Source organism: Sabethes cyaneus, chromosome 3 (assembly GCF_943734655.1).
Source record: "Sabethes cyaneus chromosome 3, idSabCyanKW18_F2, whole genome shotgun sequence".
NCBI lineage: Eukaryota > Metazoa > Arthropoda > Insecta > Diptera > Culicidae > Sabethes > Sabethes cyaneus.
In genome coordinates this window covers 98,986,313-99,009,433 of record NC_071355.1, presented here as the reverse complement: position 1 = coordinate 99,009,433, position 23,121 = coordinate 98,986,313, and the positions used below count along the sequence as shown (strand labels likewise).

General features: G+C 40.5%; 1 protein-coding gene and 1 long non-coding RNA gene across 2 annotated transcripts; one reads left to right on the top strand and one right to left on the bottom strand.

The window, feature by feature from the left end:
- Nucleotides 1–175: 175 nt before the first annotated feature.
- On the top strand, nucleotides 176–12,059 carry LOC128743566 (uncharacterized). The gene is made up of 5 exons (XR_008412304.1): nucleotides 176–732; nucleotides 793–929; nucleotides 10,763–11,356; nucleotides 11,424–11,553; nucleotides 11,623–12,059. It is a non-coding gene; the product is annotated as an uncharacterized LOC128743566 (long non-coding RNA).
- A 2,031-nt stretch (nucleotides 12,060–14,090) lies between these two features.
- Nucleotides 14,091–15,161, bottom strand: LOC128739922 (uncharacterized). The gene has a single exon (XM_053835424.1). The coding sequence runs from the start codon at nucleotides 15,159–15,161 to the stop codon at nucleotides 14,091–14,093; it is 1,071 nt and encodes a 356-aa protein (XP_053691399.1).
- Nucleotides 15,162–23,121: the final 7,960 nt, after the last annotated feature.

The following is a 23,121-nucleotide window of genomic DNA, read 5'->3' as shown; positions in this document are numbered from 1 at the left end:
ATTAAGGTAAATATTACTTATATGAATATGAAAAACATACTGGCACCACTTCGGGCAAATCCAAGAAATCTATAATGTTACCTTATGAATTTTACTTTGATGTTTATTCGCCGCGCCGGTGTTTCTTCTCGCTTCTCGGTGTCAGTGTCAGTCTCAGTCGGTCAGTCAAGACAAGACGCGATTCGTTTTTTCCTGTTTTCAGACCGCTCGTTTCGTTAGTATGTAATCGTTTTCTTCGTCTTAAAAAAGTGTACCTTCAGTTTTGTGACTTTACTTTACGTCTCAACTTTACTGGGTCACAATTATTGGTTATTATTCACAATTCACAATGGTGTACATCGTAGAAGATGCTACTGATTTCGGCAGCTGGTTGGAGACCGCATGCGATAAGCTGGTCCTGGTGGGCTTTTTCGCAACCTGGTGCGGCCGTTGCAACTTGCAAGGTGGTTGCCTCTAAGTTGGACGAATTCCAGACCGAATTACCAACAAGATCGTTGTCATCAAGGTGAACGAGAGTGAGTGTGATTTGGCATACAACATCTAGCATCCCAAAATTCTTCTCCAAGGAAAAATCCATGGTCGAATCGTTTTCCGGCGCAAACGCCGAAAAGCTGGAGTCCAATATTAGGAGACTCAATCAGTAGATTGGAAATATGAAACAATAACGTGAAAGAAGAATACACTCCAATAAAAAAAGCGTATGTGATTTTTGTTGCCGTTATCGATAGAACGGTGAGTTTTTCTGAGACGATAAATTAGTTGGTTTTTTGCTTATAATTTAATTTATTTCAGACTAATGTTGATATGGTTCCGATTGACACCTCCGGGCAGCAGAATTGTATAATTAATTAGCAGCTTGTCACTAAAGGACACGTGCCAAAGATAGATTTTGGAATTTGAAATCATACATCAAGCTTTCAACTTTGTTGGTAAGTCTTATTTGCTATACTTCTTTTTATGTTATTAATATTCTAATGTAGATTTTTTGACTTATGGGTTTATCACTTCGCCTTATATTTATGTGTCAAGCAATGCAGAATGACAGGTCTGATCCGCTCAATATGAAAGGACAAGGAGGGCCTTGTAAATTTGATGCGGATTGCTTGGATATGCTTGCATGTCTAGACATACACCTCAGATGGGTGTGCACAGTGGATTTATTGTAAATTGAAGCCATATCCTACGCACTTACCAGTTGATTTCGGCTTTTTTTGTGTATATATATTGCTGATGGCAAGGAAGATTGTCTATTCAATAAGTACGCAATCGCTCATAAAAGTGCTATCTTGGCCTAAATCGTTTCGGTCTCTTAGGTGCGCCTCTGGTTGGAATGTAACGAAAAAGTGCGCCGAAGATACCGAAACGATTGCTGGATCGCACTTTTATGAACGATTTCGCACTTTATATGGTACAATTTTCCATGCAATCAGCAATGTTTATTTATTTATAAACTTTTAACCATTTTGGTCGTTCAGGTCTGTAGTTAACTTCGGGGTACGATACTATGTCAACATACCAGTCGTCGTAAGCTCTTACAGTGTGATATCATGTAACGTTCTTTTATAATCTGTACCTATAAAAATGAATTTCTGTCTGCTTGTCTATATGTTGCTTATAGACTCGGAAACTACTGAATCGATCAGCGTGAAAATTTGTATGCTGGGGCTTTTGGAGCCGGGGAAGGTTCTTATGATTTGTTATTGGTTATTGGCTCCCATACAAATGTAATACAAATTTCCTCATAACTTGAGAAACAATCAAGCAAATGGAACCAAATTTGGAATTTGGGGATTTTCGGAGGCAAGAATTTTTTCTATGATGAATTAGGACCCCTCCCCTGTTTTGGAGGAGGGGCTCTCATACAAATGAAATGCAAATTCAGAACTAATCAAGCAAATGGAATTAAATTTGACATGTGGGGGTTTTAGGAGGCAAGAATTTTTTTTATGAATTAGGACCCCGCCCCTGTTTAGAATGAGGGGGGGGGGCTTCCATACAAATGAAATACAAATTTCCTCATAACTTGAGAACTAATCAAGCAAATGGACCGAAGTTTTTGGAGCGTCTTAGTAGAATACGAAACCTAAAATAAAAAAGAAGAAAACTTATCAAATTTAATTCTACTACATCAAGCTTTCGACCTTGTGGTAGGTCTTATTTGCTATGCTTCTTTTTATGTTATTAATGTTTTTATGTAATTCTAATATAGATTTTTTGCCTTCCTATGGGTTTATCAAGTCCTTCGACAACCGTTTAACTAAACTGTTTGTTTCATTCATTCTCATTATTTTGTATCATTTCCCCTTATATGTATGTGTCAAGTAAAGCCAAATTAGACAGGCCTGATCCGGTCAATATGAAGGGAACGGGAGGGCCTTGTAAATTTGATGCGGATTACTTGCATATGCTTGCATGTTTGTAGACACACACGACTTATCTTATAGGTACGCACAGTAGATTTATTGTAAATTGGAGCTATTTCCTCCGCACTTATTGTTTATATATATTGATGATTGCAAGGTCCAATCATCGCTCACTCATAATAAAAGTGCTATTTTGTCTTAAATCGTTTCGGTCTCTTCGGCGCATTTTTTGCTTGGAATGTAACGAAAAAGTGCGCCGAAGATACCGAAACGTTTTAATGCAGGATCGTACTTTTATGAGCGATTTCGCACTTTGAATGGTACAATTTTCCTTGCAATCTGCAATATTTGTTTATTTATAAACTTTTAACCATTTTGGCCATTCAGGTCTGTAGTTGATTCCGGGGTACGATACTGTGTTAACATACCAGTCGTCGTAAGGACGAATGCTACAGTGTGATATCAAGTAACGTTCTTTTATAATCTGTACCTATAAAAATGAATTTCTGTCTGTTTGTCTGAATGTTCCTTATAGACTAGGAAACTACTGAACCGATCAGCGTGAAAATTTGTATGCATGGGCTTTTGGGGCCGGGGAAGGTTCTTATGATTTATTATTTGCTATGATGATTACCCAGGTAACCAATAAGCATTAAAATAAGCAGTAAATCTGTCGTTTATTAGCATCCCTGGCGTTTTATACTGCAGGTTGTTTGTCAGCTTTTTGACTGCATAACTGTTGTAAATTGGCATACACAATTCTATTTAAATTCTTGTTGGTAACTAGCTGCAAATAAGCATTGTCAGCACTATAAGGCTAGCAGTAAAGTAGCCGCATATTTTGCCAAAATAGCATTTAAGTAGCATTTAAGGCAACTTAAATGCTTATTGGCTTGCTTTTAAACTGCATTGGAAATGCTTATTGGTTACCTGGGTAGAACCCCTCCGCTCTCTATGAGGGGAAAGATGAAACACAAATTTCTGTTTAACTCGGAAACTAGTCAAGCAAATGGAACCAAATTTGAGGGATTTTGGAGGCAAGATTTTTTTCTATGGTGGGTTGGGACCCCTCGCTCCTTTAAGAAGAGAGGCTCCCATACAGATGAAATACGAATTTCTGCATAACTCGAAAACTGAAAGAACTAAAACTAAAGCAAATGGAACCAAATATGGCATGAGGGGGTTTTTGGAGACAGTAATTTTGTCTATGATGAATTAGGACCCCTCCCCCTTTAAGAGGAGGGTGAGGCTCTCATACAAATGAAACAAATTTTCTCATAGCTCGCGAACTAATCAAGTAAATGGAACCAAATTTAGCATGTGGGGAATTTTGGAGGTATGAATTTATTTTACGATGATTTGAGACCCCTCACCACTGTGGTAGGGGGGAGCACTCTCATACAAATACAACAGAAATCTTTGCTCAAAAACTAGTCGAACTCGAGAAATTTTAGACTCTTCCATAAAACTTTAGTCAATAACAAGACCACCAAAAACTACCTATAGTAACACTAGATGATTCAAGGCGAGACGGCTGGTACATTCCGTGTAAAGGTTTCCCGCGAAATACTGTATTCCGCGTTATGATCAACCGAGAATAAGTTTTCCGCAAAATGCGACAATGAAATGTTATAGGACGGCGAATATTTAAATGATATCCGCTTTATTTTATCTGGCTTATCAATGGGGGGAGTTAGCTCCCCCGCAGAAATCACATCTGTCTAGGTTTATTTGTTTTCCTAGGTCTACTGACTTCTATTACTTTTCTTCAGTTGGGTCTGAACCAGCGACAGCAAGTAAGGAGAGGATCAGCGAAATGACTTTTTTTTCATGTGTGGACTCATCACTGCGACCAGTATAGACCAAATCACCATACCGTCAATTGACAGATACTGGCGCCCTTGTTTACATTTTGGAAAACTTTCCTTTCCGTTTTTAGCGAATGTAGCGTGTGTTTTAACATTTTACAGGCATGATGGCGTTTTAAATTTACTCCTAATGCTGTTTGAACAACAAACTTGCCGTTTAACAGCTAAAACTTTTTTGGACACTGCGGTCTGTTTGTAAACAAGGGCGCCACTATCTGCCAGATGACGTCACCTTGATTTGGTCTATAGTTGATCTATTGTGATATCGCCCGGGTGTTTGCTGTATGACCTGCACTGCATTTCTTTTTGCTATAATCGCTATTGATTGAGCGATATGCTTATTGAATTTTATGCGTGCTTGTGTGTATTGGGGTTTACCCTTCCTTCAAAGCTTGATCTACTTTACCCACTTATTCCTCGCTGTCAGTACTATCCCATATTATAGCCGTCCCTGGCGAGGACTCATTCGTACCTCTGACCAGTATACTTAACTATAGGACGGACATTTGCACTGTCAAGAGGCTTCAAAGGTAAATATAGAATTCAGCATGAAGGAAGGGTAAATGAGGGGCCTGAGAATGAACCCATGCTAAAGTCACTTGACAAGGAATGGTTTGATTCTACTAAGATTCGAACCCACGACCACTCGCTTGTCCAAGCAGACTCGATAACCTTGCGGCTACGGAGCCCCCCATCAGCGAAATGATACTTTCCACGTAAAAGTTTTCGTGAAATGGTACATTCCGCGAAAAGGTACTAAGGTAGCAGATGGGAAAATTAAGTCAATCCTTATACTATATTACATTTAATTCACAATAGTAATATTCCTGGTTGAGGACCGGTGTTAGGCGGGGCTGACGAGGTCTCCACTTCTTCACTATACTAAAGCTTGCTTCAGATAGTATTGGAACAAAAACAATTGCGTGTATTTCAGAGATTTATTATTGAGTTCAAGATCTTTTCTTACACAAATGTAACATTTTCTTTATACTTGTAAGAAAAAATACGTTAGGCGGCGCACACTTACTTCGTCCATCGTTTTGGCTATCTTTTTTCACCAGGTCTTCATCTGATCGACGTCTTTGACAACTTTTCCCTTTGTCTTGAATCTCCTCTTCATGATTGCCCAGTATTTCTCAATACGGTGGTACTGGGGGCAATTGGGTGGGTTAAGATCTTTCGGAACGACTTTGCTGTAATGACAGCTTGCCAAATCTGGCCAAAATATCACGGGATGGTGGTGGAATCGAATGAACGGCAAGATTCGTTTTTGGAGTCACTCCTTTTGGTACTGTTCCGACGTCATTGTCTTTTTGCAACGAAAACTTTCGTTTTTCTGCCACAGCTGCAAATGCCCTACCATCATAAATTTTCGTGCAAATTTGTGAGCAAAACCAAATTTAAATTTGTCTGGAACATCCCCCCGAGCCGTCGCCAAGTAAAATTTTTGATCTGGCATTTGCCCGAAGTCAGCCTTAACGTAGGTTTCATCGTCCATCAGAAGACACCCGTCGAACTTGATTAGCACCCGGTCGTATAGCTTTCGAGCACGGATTTTGGCCACACTATTCTGTTTTATGGTTCGGATTAGCTGTTTGCTAGCTCGAGATGACTTGATTCCTTCTCGGAGTCGAATTCTCACGGTACTATGGGCAGTACCGAATTTTCTGGCCAAATCACGGTCCGACAGATTGGGGTTCCTCTTGATAGTCTTCAAAATCTTACCACGCAGTTTCCGGTCGACAGTTCCACTCCGATGATTAGCTTGAGGCTTCCGAATCGTTGTCAATGTTTCCTTATACCAGGGGCGTAGCCAGAAATGTTTTCTAAGGGGGTACTTTACAAAAAAAAAAAAAAAATCCGAGAAAGCCTAACCTTAAGGAATTTATTCAGAAAATGAGGAATTACAGTGGACCCCCGTTCGTTTGAACGATTCCTCATGCAAACTAACGGGGTTAGTTTTTAATTTGAACAACTGGTAACTCTAAATATGCTGGAACTTGTGTGAACTGGCTGCCCTACTCTTTGTTATTGTTTTGGTGGTTTGATTCAGTTGGCAGTTGCAAGCAGCGAATATTCATTCTCTGATCGGATTTCTACCATAATCGTTGGGAAAACGCAATGTGAAACAGATTAAACACGCTAGATCAGCACAAACAAATCGTGTTTATGTGCATTGTCTTCATAAGCAAATGATGTCATATTGAGTATGACGTTTGAACCATTTTTAATTTGCACGTCGTGCAAACCAACGGGGTTCACATTAAAAAGTGTTCAGATTAAAAACGGTCAAACGAACGGGGGTCCACGGTACTTTCAGTTAAAGCTATTTTGGTTCAAATTGAGTGTTCTTCATTTGACAAACAAAATTGAATTAAAATAAGAAATATTAAAATTTTACTTCCCAGTTGGCATTGAATTAAGTTGCTCGGTGTTAAGTTAGACCGAACCAAGTGACAGAACTCTGATTTCGAGAACAACGCGTTCAAAATTTGCTGCTCTGTATGATTTATAGCTACCAATCGTTTGAAATCATATCGCACCTGAGAAGATACGGTACTATCAGATACCTGAGAAGACAACTCAGGGAGTGGGGTTTAGGTATCCCGACCCCCTTAATGTGGCGTAACGATCCCGACCCACTAAAACCCTACTCGAGTCTTCAGCCTCAATCCTCCTGGGACCACCTTATCTGTATTACTTCAGGGAGGGGCTATTGTGCTTAACGCACTCTCTACTGGACTATGGTAGTTAGGCTGTGGATTCGCCGTTGATCAGCTCTCCAGAGGTTTTGTAGCTCAACTACAATCTGGGTAGCAGCCGCATTGACCGCTCCCCAGACGTCCGAGTTGGGACACATCCTTTGGACTAAATCAGTGATGGCTAAACGGCCCATTAAGATGTTTGATGCGGCCCGCGGACTGATTTGAGAGATGGAGGACTTATGAGTAACTTAATTCCATCGTCCAATCAAAAACCACTTTCAAAAAAGCATGTTTCGCAACATGGCCACACCGCAGCGCGCGAGTGTTATTTCGAGTTTTCAGTATAAAACCATACAAATGTAATAGCTCTACAGCATAAAACCCTGCAAATGCAGGGCTACTCCGCGACATGCATAACAGAGGGTGCTAATGTGCAACCAAAATGTGTAGGACGATGGTTTTTAAAGGATTTTCTTCTATGTGTCAAGTCAGTTCGTCAGTGACTGAACTAAGTTATCCGGAGTAGTGTTCTGTCCGCTCACTACCATCATGGTGCTTCTCGCGCTCGCGAAGCGAGGGCATATGAAAAAAGTATGTTCTGCAGTTTCCTCTTCTTCCACGCATTCGGGACACGCGAGGGACTCCGCATGCCCGAACTTCTGCAGATACTGCCTAAAACAACCATGCCTTGACAGAATCTGTGTCAGGTTGAAGTTGATTTCGCCGTGGCGCCTGTTGACTCATCCGGATAGTTCCAGGATAAATCGATGTGTCTACCGGCCTTTTGTGGAATCAGACCATGCCCGCTGCCATGTGATCATCGAGACCGATCTTGTTGTAGTCCGTATGCCTCTAGTTCCACGTTGGTTGAAGCACACTACGTCCTCGCTGATGATGATGCCAATAGGCATCATACCCGCTAAGACGCAGATTGCGCCGTGTGAAACTGCGATACACACTCGCCACTCTTAAGCACATGATTCCCAGGAGTTTTAAGGACCGCGTTGACGAAATAGGGCTGTCCCCGATGCTGACATTTGCTTGCTGCACCGACTTGCGGTTGTTCACCACGGTAACCTCCGTTTTATGAAGCGCTAGCGCCAGTTTTCTAGAGCGCATCCAATCATTAACAATGCTTATAGAGTGGGCAGCAGTCAACTCAACCTCTCTGATAGATTCACCGTAGACTTCCAAGTTCATCCGCAAAGCCGACAATCACCACTCCTATCGGTAACTTTAGCTTCAACACCTCGTCATACATGACGTTCTACAACACCGGGCCCAGTATGAAACTTTGCGGAATCCCCGTGGTGATCGGAACGCCCTCCTGGACCTCCTCCGTGTTGTAATTTCCAGAATCCTGTACAGCGACACCGGCACTTGGACGTTCCAAAGCGAGTTGGCTATGGAGTCCCAGCTAGCGCTATTAAACGCATTTCTCACGTTTAGCGTGACAACTGCGCAATAGCGAAAACCCTCCTCTTGCGCTGGATTGCCACCTCGGTTGTCTTAGTGACAGACAAGATGGCATCCACCGTAGATTTGCCTTTTTGGAAGTCGAATTGGTTCCTTGACAGACCGTTTGTACCCTCAGTGTACTGTACGAGTCTGTTAAGCATAACTATCTCCAGCACATTGCCGGCAGTATCGAGCAGACAGATCGGCCTATATGACGAGGGGACACCCGGAGGTTTTCCCGGCTTCGGCAATAGGATCAGGTTCTGTCACTTCCATCTATCCAGGAAGTGGCCATCTTCCAGGCATCTACTCATTACTGCCCCGAATAATTCAGGAGCCTCTAGAATAGCCGCTTTAATGGCCATATTCGGGATTCCGTCTGACCCCGGTGCCTTGCTCACCTTTAGGGATTTAGTGATCTCAATGAGTTCCTCGTTCGTAACCGTCGCATCCTCCCCAACCTCTAAACCGCCATCGCCCACGTTACTTTGGATGTTCGGCATGGGGGCTATGGTCTGAGATACTGGAACGTCGGCCGTGGGACGACTCAGCGGCCTGAGGCCGGGCCTTGGCTCGTGGCACGGAAAGAGGCCCTCGATGATCCGCATCTCTGGCGATCGCTCTGCGGGCGCCATCACGCCCTTGGTCTTTGCCATTACGACCCTGTAGACATCACCCCACGGGTTCGCATTGGCACTAGCACATATCCTTTCAAAGCAGTCTCGCTTACTAGCTTTTATCTCACTCGTAAGCGCTGCGCGTGCAGCAGCAAGTGTTACTCGACATTCTGCCCTGCCTTCGCCCGAACGAGCTCGTCCATAATTCTCCTCGCACGAAAGCAGGCTCCGCGGAGTTCCGCAATTTCTTCTGTCCACCAGTGAGCCGGTGACCTACCATACCTAGGTAGGCTTTTCCTAAATAGGCATGGTGGCGTCACACGCTCGCGACAGTACCTCAACCAAATGATCAACGTGCGAATCGGGCATATCGCGATCACCTCACTCTCTTCGGATGGCTTCCATAAATTTGTATTTCATTTGTATGGGAGCCCCGCCTCTTAAAAGAGAGAGGGGTCATTATTCCCCTCCTAAAGAGGGAAGGGGTATCAATTCACCATAGAAAAAATTCTTGTCTCCAAAAACACCCACATGTAAAATTTTGTTCCATTTGCTTGATTAGTTCTCGAGTTATGCAGAAATTTGTGTTTCATTTGTTTGAGAGCCCCCCCCCCCCTCTTAGTGGGGGGAGGGGTATCTAACCATCATAAGAACCTTCCCTGGCCCCAAAAACCTCTACATGCAAATTTTCCCGCCAATTGGTTCAGTAATTTTCGATTCTATAAGGAACATCGTCATCACTCGATATCAGTGGATTTAATTTCGACAAATAGAGCCAGAACTTTTCGGTAGCAGTGGATGTGACGCTTGCAACAGAAAGATCACTCAGGTCGATAATTTTTGTGCCACAGTTTGTCGGTGCTTGAACAGTTGAACGTGCCTGTCCATCGATGCGGCGGCGTTTTAAAGATGACATGACTTAAGGTACTAGATAAAAATCGTGGCTACCCCGTATAGCATAAAAACATTTGGCATAACGCCATTTGACATAAATGCATTTGGCATAACGACTTTTTGACATAATTTATAATTTAAGCAGGTTTTGTTTAGTGCTTACTAAAAAGAGTCAGTAAGAAATGTTTAATAAATTATACCAAATGTACCCTTATGAATATGCGAAATGGGTTATGAGAAATGGTATTATGGCAAATGAGCGGCCTCCAATAAAGTCGTTGGCATGGATTAAGCTTGCATCTTAAGGTCCAGACACAATGCATACGGATTTTACAACGTTGCGGCAATTTGACAGTTTTTCCATGGGTTTTCTGTCGAATTTCCGCAACGTAGTAAAATCCGTATGCATTGTGTCTGGGCCTTTAACGCAACTGACCTATCTTGCCCCGTTATCCGGGTTGCCCCATCTGACCCTATACTTACAATTTCGCAATTCGATGATTTACAAATTGCTCTTGGCATGCTCATATTCCGTGTGAAATTATAACCTTTTCTTAGTAGTAAAGATAATAGTAATTATTAATGGCTGTATTTATTCCTGTAGCCTCTTACCATTCGCTGATTGTGCGTGGTCGCATGAAAGTATAGGTGAATCTATCGTGATTCACGGTACGAAACTTCCTAAAGCGAATTTTCCCGTAATTGCAAGATAAGAATATCAACAATTCACGATACTATTCGTTTGAATAAATTGTGAGGAGCGAAACGCAGGGTGTCGTTGTTGAATTGTTGCCAGAAGCGTACTGTTACCTTTTCGATTGATACTGATAATGTGACTTGAACAAAATATTTTGCAGGAAGCCAAGAACTGGTTCCACCTGGAGGTGTTGTCAATTTAGCTACTGTACTTCGAGGTGGAGTGCTGGAAAACGGCACCGCGACCGACTTTAAGATTATTTGCGTACCAATGTGTGTCCTGATGCGGGCTACTCAATTTACTACGCCTGCCGGCAGTCGTTTGGTTCACCTAGAACTTCTGCCCACTACGGAACTATCGGTGATACCGAACTGGAATTAAAAAATCTTGATGACAACGAAATTGTTATCGGTGATATTTTGCCACAGCGTCCGATCGATGGTGGTTCCCGAAAAACGAAAGGCCTACCGTCGGAGTTCAATTGGTTAGTTGAATCACAAATATTCTTGGGTTCTATCTATGGCTGACTCTCGAATGAATTCTGCTGACTGATTCTGCTGAACAGATCGCCACGGTACGTGAGTTGATATACCGAAACTCAGAAACAGCGCAAGGCCAACGAGGAAGTCGAGCAAGCAGAGGACGAAGCTACGGTAAAACGGATCTCGAGCTTAAGATTCCAAAGATATGGGAAACACGGTTGCAGACATGCGTCGAACTGGTGTGAGTGAATATTCAATATTCTCAGCAGCTGGTAAGTCTTAAAGAGTGATTTCTCACGGTCATGTCACGTTTACTAATGTACCTCTCCATTTTAACAGCTTGAAACCACAGCCGTTTTTCGTGCACAAAATTATCCCCAACCATCTGTCCAAAATTAACGCTCTTGTTAAGCTTGTGAAGCTAATAAAAAAATATGTCATACTATAAGGAGACTATGGTCTGTATGAGGTAAGTCCTAACTATAATTACTAGTTTCAATCATTTCCATGCAATAATTGAAATTTTCTCTGAATGCAGCTCTGCAACAAAAAAACTAAAAGTCACAACGCTCAAGGCTGGCCATCGATCTATGCTGGTGGGTGGCTGTATTTGAGGTTTCTAAGGCGACTTCTGGAACTGATTTAAATCCATGAACTTCGTTCTGTAAACACCCACAGCAGACGTACTAAGTGAATAGTTTAACTTATTTTATACGGTTTCTATATAAGTGCATGTTACTATCCTTGTTCGCATTAATTTTACCCTTATTATATTTTAAACTATAATACAATTTACACCCATTCTAGCAAACAGGTCCATTTATTGTTAACTGAAGTCAACTATTCTGTTAAAATTTAAAACATAATCTGATATGATGTTTCCGGAGAGCTTATAGATTAAGATTTTAATCCGCAAATTAATGGATTTAAAACATGTTACGCATATAAAAAAACAATTGTACGAAACCAGGGCCATCCAAGAAAATACTATTTTATAATACTAGAAATTTAAAATAATAGTTACAATATTTAGTTAGAATAGGTATAAATATAGGGCAAACCTACACTTATTATTATTCATATAGGTTTATTGATTGAGTCAAAACTAACCCAGGTTGAAAAATGAAGTCACGCTACGAATATATACATTTTTACAGAATAATACATATTTTCATAATAAAGTAAAATATTTTTTATTTGCGTTGCATAAAGACTGCTGAGCATAGTAAAAATGCAATAAAGTTATTTTAAGCAGCTATATATTATTAATTAGCCCAAAAAGGACTTGGCTCCCTGTTTTCGCTTCGATTTGGTTCTTTTGGCTACAACGCCTTAACCAAACGGAATTCGAAAAGGTGGTGTATAAGGCAATAGTAGAATTAATCATTTATATTAATCATTAATCGAAGAACGCATAGCTTTTCTTTTGTATTTACAGCGCAATAGGACGCTATATACGTCGTTGAAAACAAAAAAGAGGGCTTTTTTTTGCTACCAATGGGGCAGCAGCCCCGTGACAAATACAAAAGAGAAGTTAAACGTTTTTTGATTAATGATTAATATAAATGATTAATTCTACAATTGCCCAATACACCACTTTCTCGAATTCCGTTTGGTTAAGGCGTTGTAGTCAAAAGAGCAAAATCGAAGCGAAAAGAGGGAGCCAAGCCTGGGCCAAATGTGAATATTCTTTTTTGTGGTGTATAAATTTCATAAGGTAATGTAATGGACTTTGATTTTTACTTAAGCGGTTTCATAAGGTAACATAATGGAATTTTCTTTGCGTTTGTATCATTTCATAAGGTAATGTAATGGAATTTTCTTTTCGTTTGAGTGGTTTCATAAGGTGGTTAAATGAAATCCTTATATTGAGCATTGAGCTATTCATAAGGTTACAGTTAAAAGTTCAATCGGTTTGAAATCAAATTACAAAATGGTTTTAGATAGAATTTCATAGTGACGTTTCATGATAGCCATAATCAAGTAGTTACGTTTTTGTTCCATAAGATAACTTTATGAAAATTTTATTTTTGCCTTGTGGCAAATTTTCATAAGGAATTTTAATGACTTTCACTCTGAAATTTTCCTCAGTGACAGGATGAACAACCAAGACTACAAATCTTAAGATGGAAAACAAAGAAGGTTCATCAATATATTTCATGCGAAATCGAATTAGGCAAAAAAACAAGAGTCTTGTAGAGATTTGTCTTACGTACACTTCGCCGCGTATATGATTTTGGTGATATTGTTGTTCGTTTTTCTACAGCTAATTGGTTTCTGGAGTAAAGCAAATCGCTTGTACAACCACATAGAAGCACTCTATACCAAAAAAAAATTAAAGAGTGTTGGGAGGCGGTTCGCGGACTGAAGCCAGATTTACGATTGGCTTAACCAAGACGATTTTTTGTATCGCACTAAATATAGGACCGTACTCAATCGATAACTATCACACAGCTAGCAGCCTCTCCCCTCTAGTCTATCTTTCAGTCTCGAACTAGAAATCCTTCATTCCTTTATCGTCGACCAATATCCAATCCTTTCCAGCTGTCCAATATCCAATCTTTTCCGAGATCCTTCCCTTGCAATTCGGCGTAGTAAAAATATTACAGCACTTTTAGTGAACTCCCATATATTTGTTCTATGAAAAAACTACATTTATTTCAGGCTATAAAAATGAACGCATACAGCTTGTGTTTATTCGTTCGCTATCGGATGGCTACTGATCAAGTGATCGTTATCTCTCATCGGTCTATCTCCTGGTTGATTCGGGTATGCAATTAGACCGACCCTAAGCTCTTTCTATGTTAGTGATAAAAAATAGTGGTGTCTCCTTTTTACAAAATTCGATATCGTATAACAATTATATGTTGGATTGACGTATAAATAGATCAGTTACTTTGAAGCTTATGTAACATCGAACATTGCCGGCCCCCTTGAACTTGCTTCAATCCTTATCTTATAGAACAAATCTTTCACGAATATTAACAAAATAAAACAAAAAAAACGTTAAATACCACTATGGCAACTGGATGGCAAGGGACAAATTCGGTTGACTGGACGTTTGTAGATTCCGTTGGTCGTTTTCACGGTTACGACGCGAACCACTCCATCAGCTCCAGGATGCACGTCGGTAATTCTCGCCATAGGCCAACGTAACGGCGGTAGGTTGTCTTCACGTAGTACCACGATGTTTCCTTGTTGAACTGCTGTTGTCTGTCGCTTCTTGCTGGTTGCTTGTAATTCGGTGAGATATTCGTTGCTCCAACGTTGCCAATAGTGCTGGAACAATTGCTGTCGTTGCTGGTAGTGGGTAAGGCGGTTGGTGGGAACATTGCGCACATCACGTTCAGGTAAAGCTTGCATGGAAGTCCCAATCAAAAAATGAGCCGGTGTCAATACCTTCAGATCGTTGGGATCATCTGATAATGGCATTAACGGCCGAGAATTGAGAGCCGCTGTAATTTGGACGAGTAGTGTCGAGAAATCTTCGTAAGACAGGCGGCGGTCACCGATTTCTTTCTTGAGGCACGTTTTAACAGAGCGAACGGCTGCCTCCCACAAACCTCCGAAATTTGGCGCTCTAGGAGGAATAAAATGCCAGGAAATTCCGTATTGGGCAAGTTCTGTTCCTATACGATTATAGCTTGACTCATTGTTTAGGATGCAATATAAAGCGTTCAATTCGTGCTTAGCACCCGCAAAATTTTTTGCATTATCCGAGTGAACTTCGCGCGGTATGCCATGATATCCAATAAAACGTCGAAAGGCAGAGAGGAATCCAGTAGTTGATAAATCACTTACAATTTCCAAATGCATTGCCTTCGTCGTAAAGCAGACGAACACCGCTATATATGCTTTGGGAGCAGCAGCACGTCGATGCGGAGGTTTCAAATAAAACGGCCCACAATAATCAACTCCTGTAATGAGAAAGGCTCCGCTTGGACAAATACGCGTTTTTGGGAGCTGACCAGTTGGTTGCTGAATGGGTGTTGGATTAAAGCGGAAGCAGCGATAACATTTTCGCAAGACTGAGTTGACCGCTTGCTTACCGTGTATAGGCCAAAACTCTTGTCTCATCGTCGACAACGTTAGTTGACGACCTCCATGAATTGTTTGTCGGTGATAATAATCTATGAGGAGTTTTGTGAATGGATGATTATTGGGTAGCACAGCGGGGTGCTTAGTAACATAATTTTGACTTGAGTGGCAGAGGCGACCGCCAACCCTAATGACGTTATCTTTATCTAAAAAGGGGCTTAACAATTTAAGAGTGGAATTTGAGTTCACAGCGTGACCTTTGCGTAGTTGTTTCAGATCATTTTCAAAGCATTCCATTTGCACCAGCTTTAGTAATGTTAGTTTAGCAGTTGCTATTTCGTCCACAGTAAGAAAAGGAGATCGATTGCGTTCATTCGGGTTGCGGCAATTCTGACAGAAGCGTATACAGTATGCTGTTATCCGAAGAAGTGGTTCCAAAACTGATCGTAACATGAACAATTCATTAGTGTCGGATGAGATCTTGACAGCGTGTACAAGCTGTCTAGTTTCTAACATCTCTTCCGAACAGCTACACGAATACGTCTCAGAAGGCCAATTTTCTTCAGTCTCTTGCAACCATGATGGACCTCTTTTCCAAAGTTGACTCTGTAAGAAATCGTCAATGGACATTCCTCTCGACACTAAATCAGCCGGATTTTCTTTCCCCGCAATATGGCGCCATTGGTGTCCATGGGTCAATGTTTGAATACTTGAAACGCGGTTTGCTACATAGGTTTTCCACGTGTTAGGAGGTGAGTTTAACCAGTGAAGTACAATTGTAGAATCCGACCAAAAATATGAGGTAACCTTGTTCAGAGCTAACGCTTGCGATACTTTCGAGTACAGAATCGCCGCCTCCTTGGCTGCTGATAGTTCTAAGCGCGGAAGAGTTACCCTTTTCAAAGGCGCGACACGAGATTTGGAGGACAAAAGCTCAATATGAATGTTTCCTAACCGATCTTCTGATCTCACATACAAACAAGTGCCATAGGCTACTTCTGAAGCATCGGCAAAACAATGTATCTGAACGTCAACCCATTCCGAAATGAATGCGAACCGATTGAGGCGTATTTCTGATAATTTGGGTAGTTGGCTATAGAAAGTCGTCCATTTTTTCTCCAACTCCGGAGGTACCACCGTATCCCAATTTGTTTGCAGCAACGCAAGCTGTTGCATGATGATTTTTGCTGACACAACTATGGGCGATATCAAACCCAACGGGTCAAACAGCTTAGCTATTTTAGAGAGTATGTGCCTTTTAGTCCAGATGACGTTATTATTGTCGACGTCGAAGACAAAACGGAGTTGGTCTGAGCGCGGTTCCCAAGTAATTCCTAAAGTTTTTATTTCTTCTCCAGGATTTAATTCAAAAGAAATAGAAAGATTTGTTCCAAGCTGATCTTCAGGTATCCCCGCTAATACGGCTGGGCAATTTGAACACCACTTTCTTAATGAAAAACCACCTTTGGACATCAATTCGTTTAGTTCGGTACGCAACTGAATCGCTCCATCGATATTAGAACTCCCACCAATGTAATCATCTACGTAAAAATCCTTGAGCAGCACTGCCTTTGCGTTTGGATATTTAAGCCCTTCGTCAACCGCCAGCTGATGAAGTACCCTGATTGCTAAGAATGATGAAGGTGTCAATCCAAACGTAACCGTTAATAGTTCGTACACGCCGATAGGCTCGTTAGGAGAAAACCGCCAAAAAATTCGTTGAAGTGAAGTGTCATGAGAATGTACGCGAACCTGCCTATACATCTTTTCGATGTCTGCCACTAGCGCTACTTCATGTTTACGAAATCGTATAAGAAGACTCAAGAGTTCATCTTGAATTATCGGCCCTTTGAGTAAAGTGTCGTTTAAAGAATATCCATTATTAGACCGGGCTGACCCGTCAAAAACAATACGGACTTTCGTTGTGCTGCTTGATTGCTTAACCACCGCATGGTGCGGAAGGAAATATACTTGTTGCTTCGCCAATCGATCAGACTCAAGTTGCACTTCTTCATCTGACAATTTCCGCATGTGGCCTAAGTCCAAATATTCTTGTATGACGGAATGGTATTGTTTTTTCATCTCTAAATCACGATCCAATCGTTTTTCCATTTTTATAAATCGATCTAGCGCCATATTTCTAGATTCGCCCAACATCCTGTCGAAATTTAGCTGTTTCGGAAGCTGTACCACGTATCGTCCATCGTCCAATCTGCTGTGAGTTTTCGCGAAGTGAGCTTCACTATCTTGCTCCTCTTTCGACCAAGCCGGTCGATCATCACAGCTCTCCATCGCCCAAAAACGTTCGAGTAAACCTTCCAAATTTTCCGATGCTGTGGCCAGACAGCAATTGATAGAAGTAGCCTTTTCCTTTGTGGCCTTTCCCGATACCACCCAGCCGAAAACAGTATCCACCAGAATGGGAAGACCAGGACCCAACCTAATTTGATTCATCTGTCGCTCGTAAAGGAACCGATAGAAATATTCCGCACCAATTAAAAGGTCGATCCGATTGTTTATGTTGAAATCTGGATCTGCCAGTTGAATGCCCTCCGGAATTTTCCAATTTGATACGGAAACATTAGCTGCTGGTAAAACAGATGTCACTCGTTGAAGAATGAGAAAATCTACATTTATTGAGAAATCCGTTACTCTGGAACTAACGAGAGTGCTGACTGAGTGTCGAGCTTTAGACTCCATTTCCCCTACTCCGCAGATGGGGATGTTAACCGCTCTTCGGTTCAACTTTAGTATCTGACTCAACCTTTCGCTCATTATATTTGCCTGTGAACCGTTATCCAGCAGCGCTCTAGCTAAATGCATTTCACCATTCTGATCTCGTACTGCCAAGACTACCGTGGATAGAAAAACATACGAGCGACCATGCTTTGTTCCGACGCTATACGATCCTACGCGATGCTCCTCGTCTACAATTGTTTCCTCGGCTTCACCGCCCGTAGCTACGTTACATTCCCTCGCTTCGTTTGACGGCTGCCTTGTTGATTGACTGTCGTTAACTAGAAAACCGGGATGAATCAGCGAATGATGCTTCTTACCACACGTTCTACAGTTGAAAGCCGAATTACAATCTCGCACCCAATGACCCGTGCGAAAACAATTGCTGCAAAGTCGTTTAGCGTTTATGAGATCCAACCTCTCTTTATTGTTTAATTTCAAGAATTTAGCACATCGAGCCATGTAATGGTCATCCCCGCAGCATGGACATTTATAAGTTGGTCGTTCGTTACTTGTAGCCGCATTTACAGTTAATCTTGGACGCCTGTTTGTAGTTTTTTGATCAAATTTTTCTGCCTCCACAGTGCTCGACGATAATGCATCCAAAACTCTAGTACGTTTTTCTAGAAAAGCAATCAAAACGGCAAATGTGGGCTCGTCTACCGAGGCCGCATGATCCTCCCATAGCTTTAAAGACTGGGAATCGAGCTTTGAGCACATCCAATGAACAATTAATGCTCCCCAGCTCTCCGTCTTTTCGCCCAGTTGTGTTAGTATTTTTAAGCGCTGTTCGAATTCATCCACCAAGCCATGAATTGCAATTGCCGACTCGTGTTGAATTTTTGGATATTCTATCAGAGCTTGCACATGACGCTTTTTTAAGAGGTATTCATTAGAGTATCGTTTTGTAATTGTTTCCCATGCTATCGCATAATTGCCATTTGTGATGGTCAATGATTCGATGAGTTTTGCAGCTTCGCCTTTCAACGCTGACTTCAGATAGTGAAATTTTTGGACGTCACTTAGTTCCACCGATTCATGAATGAGAGACTCATAAGTAGATTTGAATGACAGCCAGCTTCTATAATCCCCATCAAAATCCGGTAACGTGATCTGGGGCAAACGAACTCCGCTATGCAATCCCATGCCGCTGTTGTTTCGTCCCATCGTAGTGTCTAGATTTTCTGCAGGGCGAGTTGGTAATGTTTTCTCGAGCAACGCCGCACGAATTTCAAAATACTGGTTCTCGAATCTTTCGTGAGCTCTGTTACTTTCTTCCTCGTGATCTCCATTTTCATCTAGATCCGCAATCTCCTCTTGTAAGGTTTCGAATTCCTCCCATTTTTTGTCCAACTTTTCCAACCTGCTTGATATTTGTCCACTATGCGTTTCCACACTGTATGATTCCAAAAATTGCGCGTGCCTTTTCAGTGACACAAACATGCGCTCACGCTTTTTAATCCTTTCTTTGATTACTTTATCTGCCATATCCACTACCACTACCAGCTGAGCAATGACGAAAGACACTCCAACCGAAAAAGATAAAACAAAAGGAACCAGGAAGCACCGTCTCTGAAGTAATTTGCCTTGGACAGGTACTCACCTGAGGCCTGTCCGAAAAAGGCCTTGTATTTAATTTTTCTCGTTATTCGCCAAAGACGCCTGTGCACTCAATACTAGTGCAATTTCTGTCGATGCAAAATGTTAGGCTTCAAACCGCAAATGAATTACCACTCCAACCACGACGTAAAGTTGATCCAAAGTATGAAAGGTAATAAAAAAAAGAAACACGTAACACCCCACCTTCCGAATGAAAATATTGGACAGGCACTCACCTGAGGCCTGTCAATAATAGGCCTTGATTGAATATATATAAACGCCAATTAATCCCATTGATGTCGGTGTATTGTGCGAGGTTGAGCCCAGAATATTCCAGGTAATTTCAGCTTCCGCCTTAGTATGTCCTATAAAGAGTACCTCGATCCCAACCGCCGATGATCGTCACCGATTTGATTTCCACCTATACGCTGTAGCTTATTGATACGAACCATGAAAGCCGCCAATGCTCCAAGATGTAGTAACATGCAAGACAAAAATGATCCACGTAGCACCGAAAAGCGAAGGTAAAGGTTTGGAAGGCCACTCACCTGTGGCCTATTTGATATAGGCCTTGTATTCAATTATTAGTTAGCAGGCTAAGGAAATACGACCGATGCCGCTATTACACTATAGTACCAATATGGTTGATATAATGTATTGTAGCTCATAGGTGAAATATTTCACATCCAATCAATCGAAGCAAGTGCCAGCAAAATGACGGAATAACGCCAATTTCTCCTTTGTACGATACAATGCCTTCAGAATAATAGACCAGCTTCAACCGCGAATCCTGGTCACGGCACCATATGTTGGGAGGCGGTTCGCGGACTGAAGCCAGATTTACGATTGGCTTAACCAAGACGATTTTTTGTATCGCACTAAATATAGGACCGTACTCAATCGATAACTATCACACAGCTAGCAGCCTCTCCCCTCTAGTCTATCTTTCAGTCTCGAACTAGAAATCCTTCATTCCTTTATCGTCGACCAATATCCAATCCTTTCCAGCTGTCCAATATCCAATCTTTTCCGAGATCCTTCCCTTGCAATTCGGCGTAGTAAAAATATTACAGCACTTTTAGTGAACTCCCATATATTTGTTCTATGAAAAAACTACATTTATTTCAGGCTATAAAAATGAACGCATACAGCTTGTGTTTATTCGTTCGCTATCGGATGGCTACTGATCAAGTGATCGTTATCTCTCATCGGTCTATCTCCTGGTTGATTCGGGTATGCAATTAGACCGACCCTAAGCTCTTTCTATGTTAGTGATAAAAAATAGTGGTGTCTCCTTTTTACAAAATTCGATATCGTATAACAATTATATGTTGGATTGACGTATAAATAGATCAGTTACTTTGAAGCTTATGTAACATCGAACAAAGAGATAACACGAAGAATGGGACGAACATAGTATAGCCAGTATTATTATCAGTACAAAACCCGAATTAATCCACCTAGCGGCGTGACCTAGCCTTTCTACTGCCACAATAATCACTATTTAATTTCTTAGGAACATCTATAATTAACTTGACTATATTTTTAAATATGCGTTCCGTATTCCTCAAAATCCTTATTTGCCAGTAAAATTCACAACGTATTGCGTAGAATAATTATATTTTCTTTCCTTGGGTGCGTAAATACTTGTAAGCGTCATTTATGTTATTTGATGAACACCTTATTTAGTTTTATAATATTTACGTGATTTATCGAGAAATAATACAAAAGATAATTTTTACAGATTTGAATGAATATATATATAGAAAATTAGAAATTAACCCACTAACGGGTCTACAGACGGCCTTAACTTTCGGGATTCAGAGCCATATACGAAACTTGTTTTGAATTGACAATTCAAGATTTTTTGATATTTTGATATTAATACCATGCGTTCAAAAGGTTAGCATCTTTGAAAAACAAGAGTTCAGAAAAATTATTATTATACTTCGCTTTTGAAGAAAAAGGATATCGACAACAAAATGATCAATCTCAAAATTTTACTATTAGTTTGCTTGGCTTCAATTTTGCAATATGTCTGAATTAGAAAAAATAACTAAATAGAGCATTAGATATGAAAAAGAGAAATTGAATTTTTTCTTAGCTGGCGCTCCTTCAGATAATTATTTTTGCATGAAAATCAAAACTTAAGCTTCTTTTGAATGTACCTTCATGAAAAGATAGTCATTAGCTTGATCGCATCGTTTTTACAATGTTAGAGGGTTAGGAAAACAAAATGAGGTCGAAAAATAGTGCAAAAGCTGCGCCATTAACATGCTTGAGAATGGGAAATATGATCGATATGATTCCCAGTGCTTGTCTTTTTTTGATTTATTTATTAAAACATGATACATGACATAAGACATCTGTCCTTTAAAATGTCACTAACGAAAACAAATCTTACAAAATTACTATCGTGCAACGTGTACTTCCAATTTTTCATATAACATTTCTAAGCTCTAGTATCTATTGATTGAAAAGAGCATCTATTGATCAAACAGAATTTGTTTGAAATTTGTATAAATTTATTTGGAAAAATCGTCTCACTAGTATTTTTAATCCTATACACTACTATATCTACATGCTTAAATTAACTGCTTTTCTTCGCTTTTTGCTTTTCTTGTACAATTGTGAGTAACAGCAAGTGAACAAAATGACAATTGAAATCTGAAATCAAAGAAAAGAAAAAGCTTTTCGATTGAATCCCACTATTTAATATTTATTTGCAACAGATACGTAGTTCGCCTACGACGCGCAGGCTTCATCAGTGTCTTATTTCAAAGCGTATACGTTTCGTATTCCATTAAGAGGCTTCAAAAACTTCAGTCAATTGACATGTTTCTCACTTTTCTTGAATTTCAATGCAAATTTAAAAATTGCAAATTGTCATCACATACACACACATACATATATACATACATACATACATACATACATACATACATACATACATACATACATATATATATATATATACATACATACATACATACATACATACATACATACGTACACACATACATCACACACGTTGCATACAATCAACATTTGTTTTGATTTCACACGTTTTAACGGTTTAATATACGGTGCTTAAGTGTGCTTACGGCGCTTAAGTTTATATAACTTTTGAATGAACCGTCCGATTTTAAATAACTCGGTTTCGTTTGATAGATCTCAGTAGTAATTTTCAAATAATCATATGTGTGATGTTTTTCATTAAATTAATGCTTATATGTTACATAAATATGTTTTAAATACTATTTTTTCACATTTCTTTATGTAACTTTCAAACTACAAGTCCAATCGTCATGAAATTTGGAAGTTAAGGGTTTGCAAGGCTCCTCTTTCATATGCAATCAATTTTGTTCAAATCGGTTAAGAGACCTATGAGATAATGAAGTCCCATATTTTTCGTATTTTTATACATAACTTTTGAACTAAAAGTCCGATCAGTATGAAATTCAATAGCGACCAATGGGACACCTAGACCTTTCATTTGACACTAAGAACATTAAAATCGGTCCAGCCATCTCCGAGAAAAGTGAGTGAGATTAAAAGCGTCACATACACACACTCACACATACACACACACACACACACACACACACACACACACACACACACACACACACACACACACACACACACACACACACACACACAC

Excerpts from the sequence above, each read along its gene's own strand:
- LOC128739922 (XM_053835424.1), bottom strand. The coding sequence starts at position 15,161 with ATGAGACAAGAGTTTTGGCCTATACACGGTAAGCAAGCGGTCAACTCA.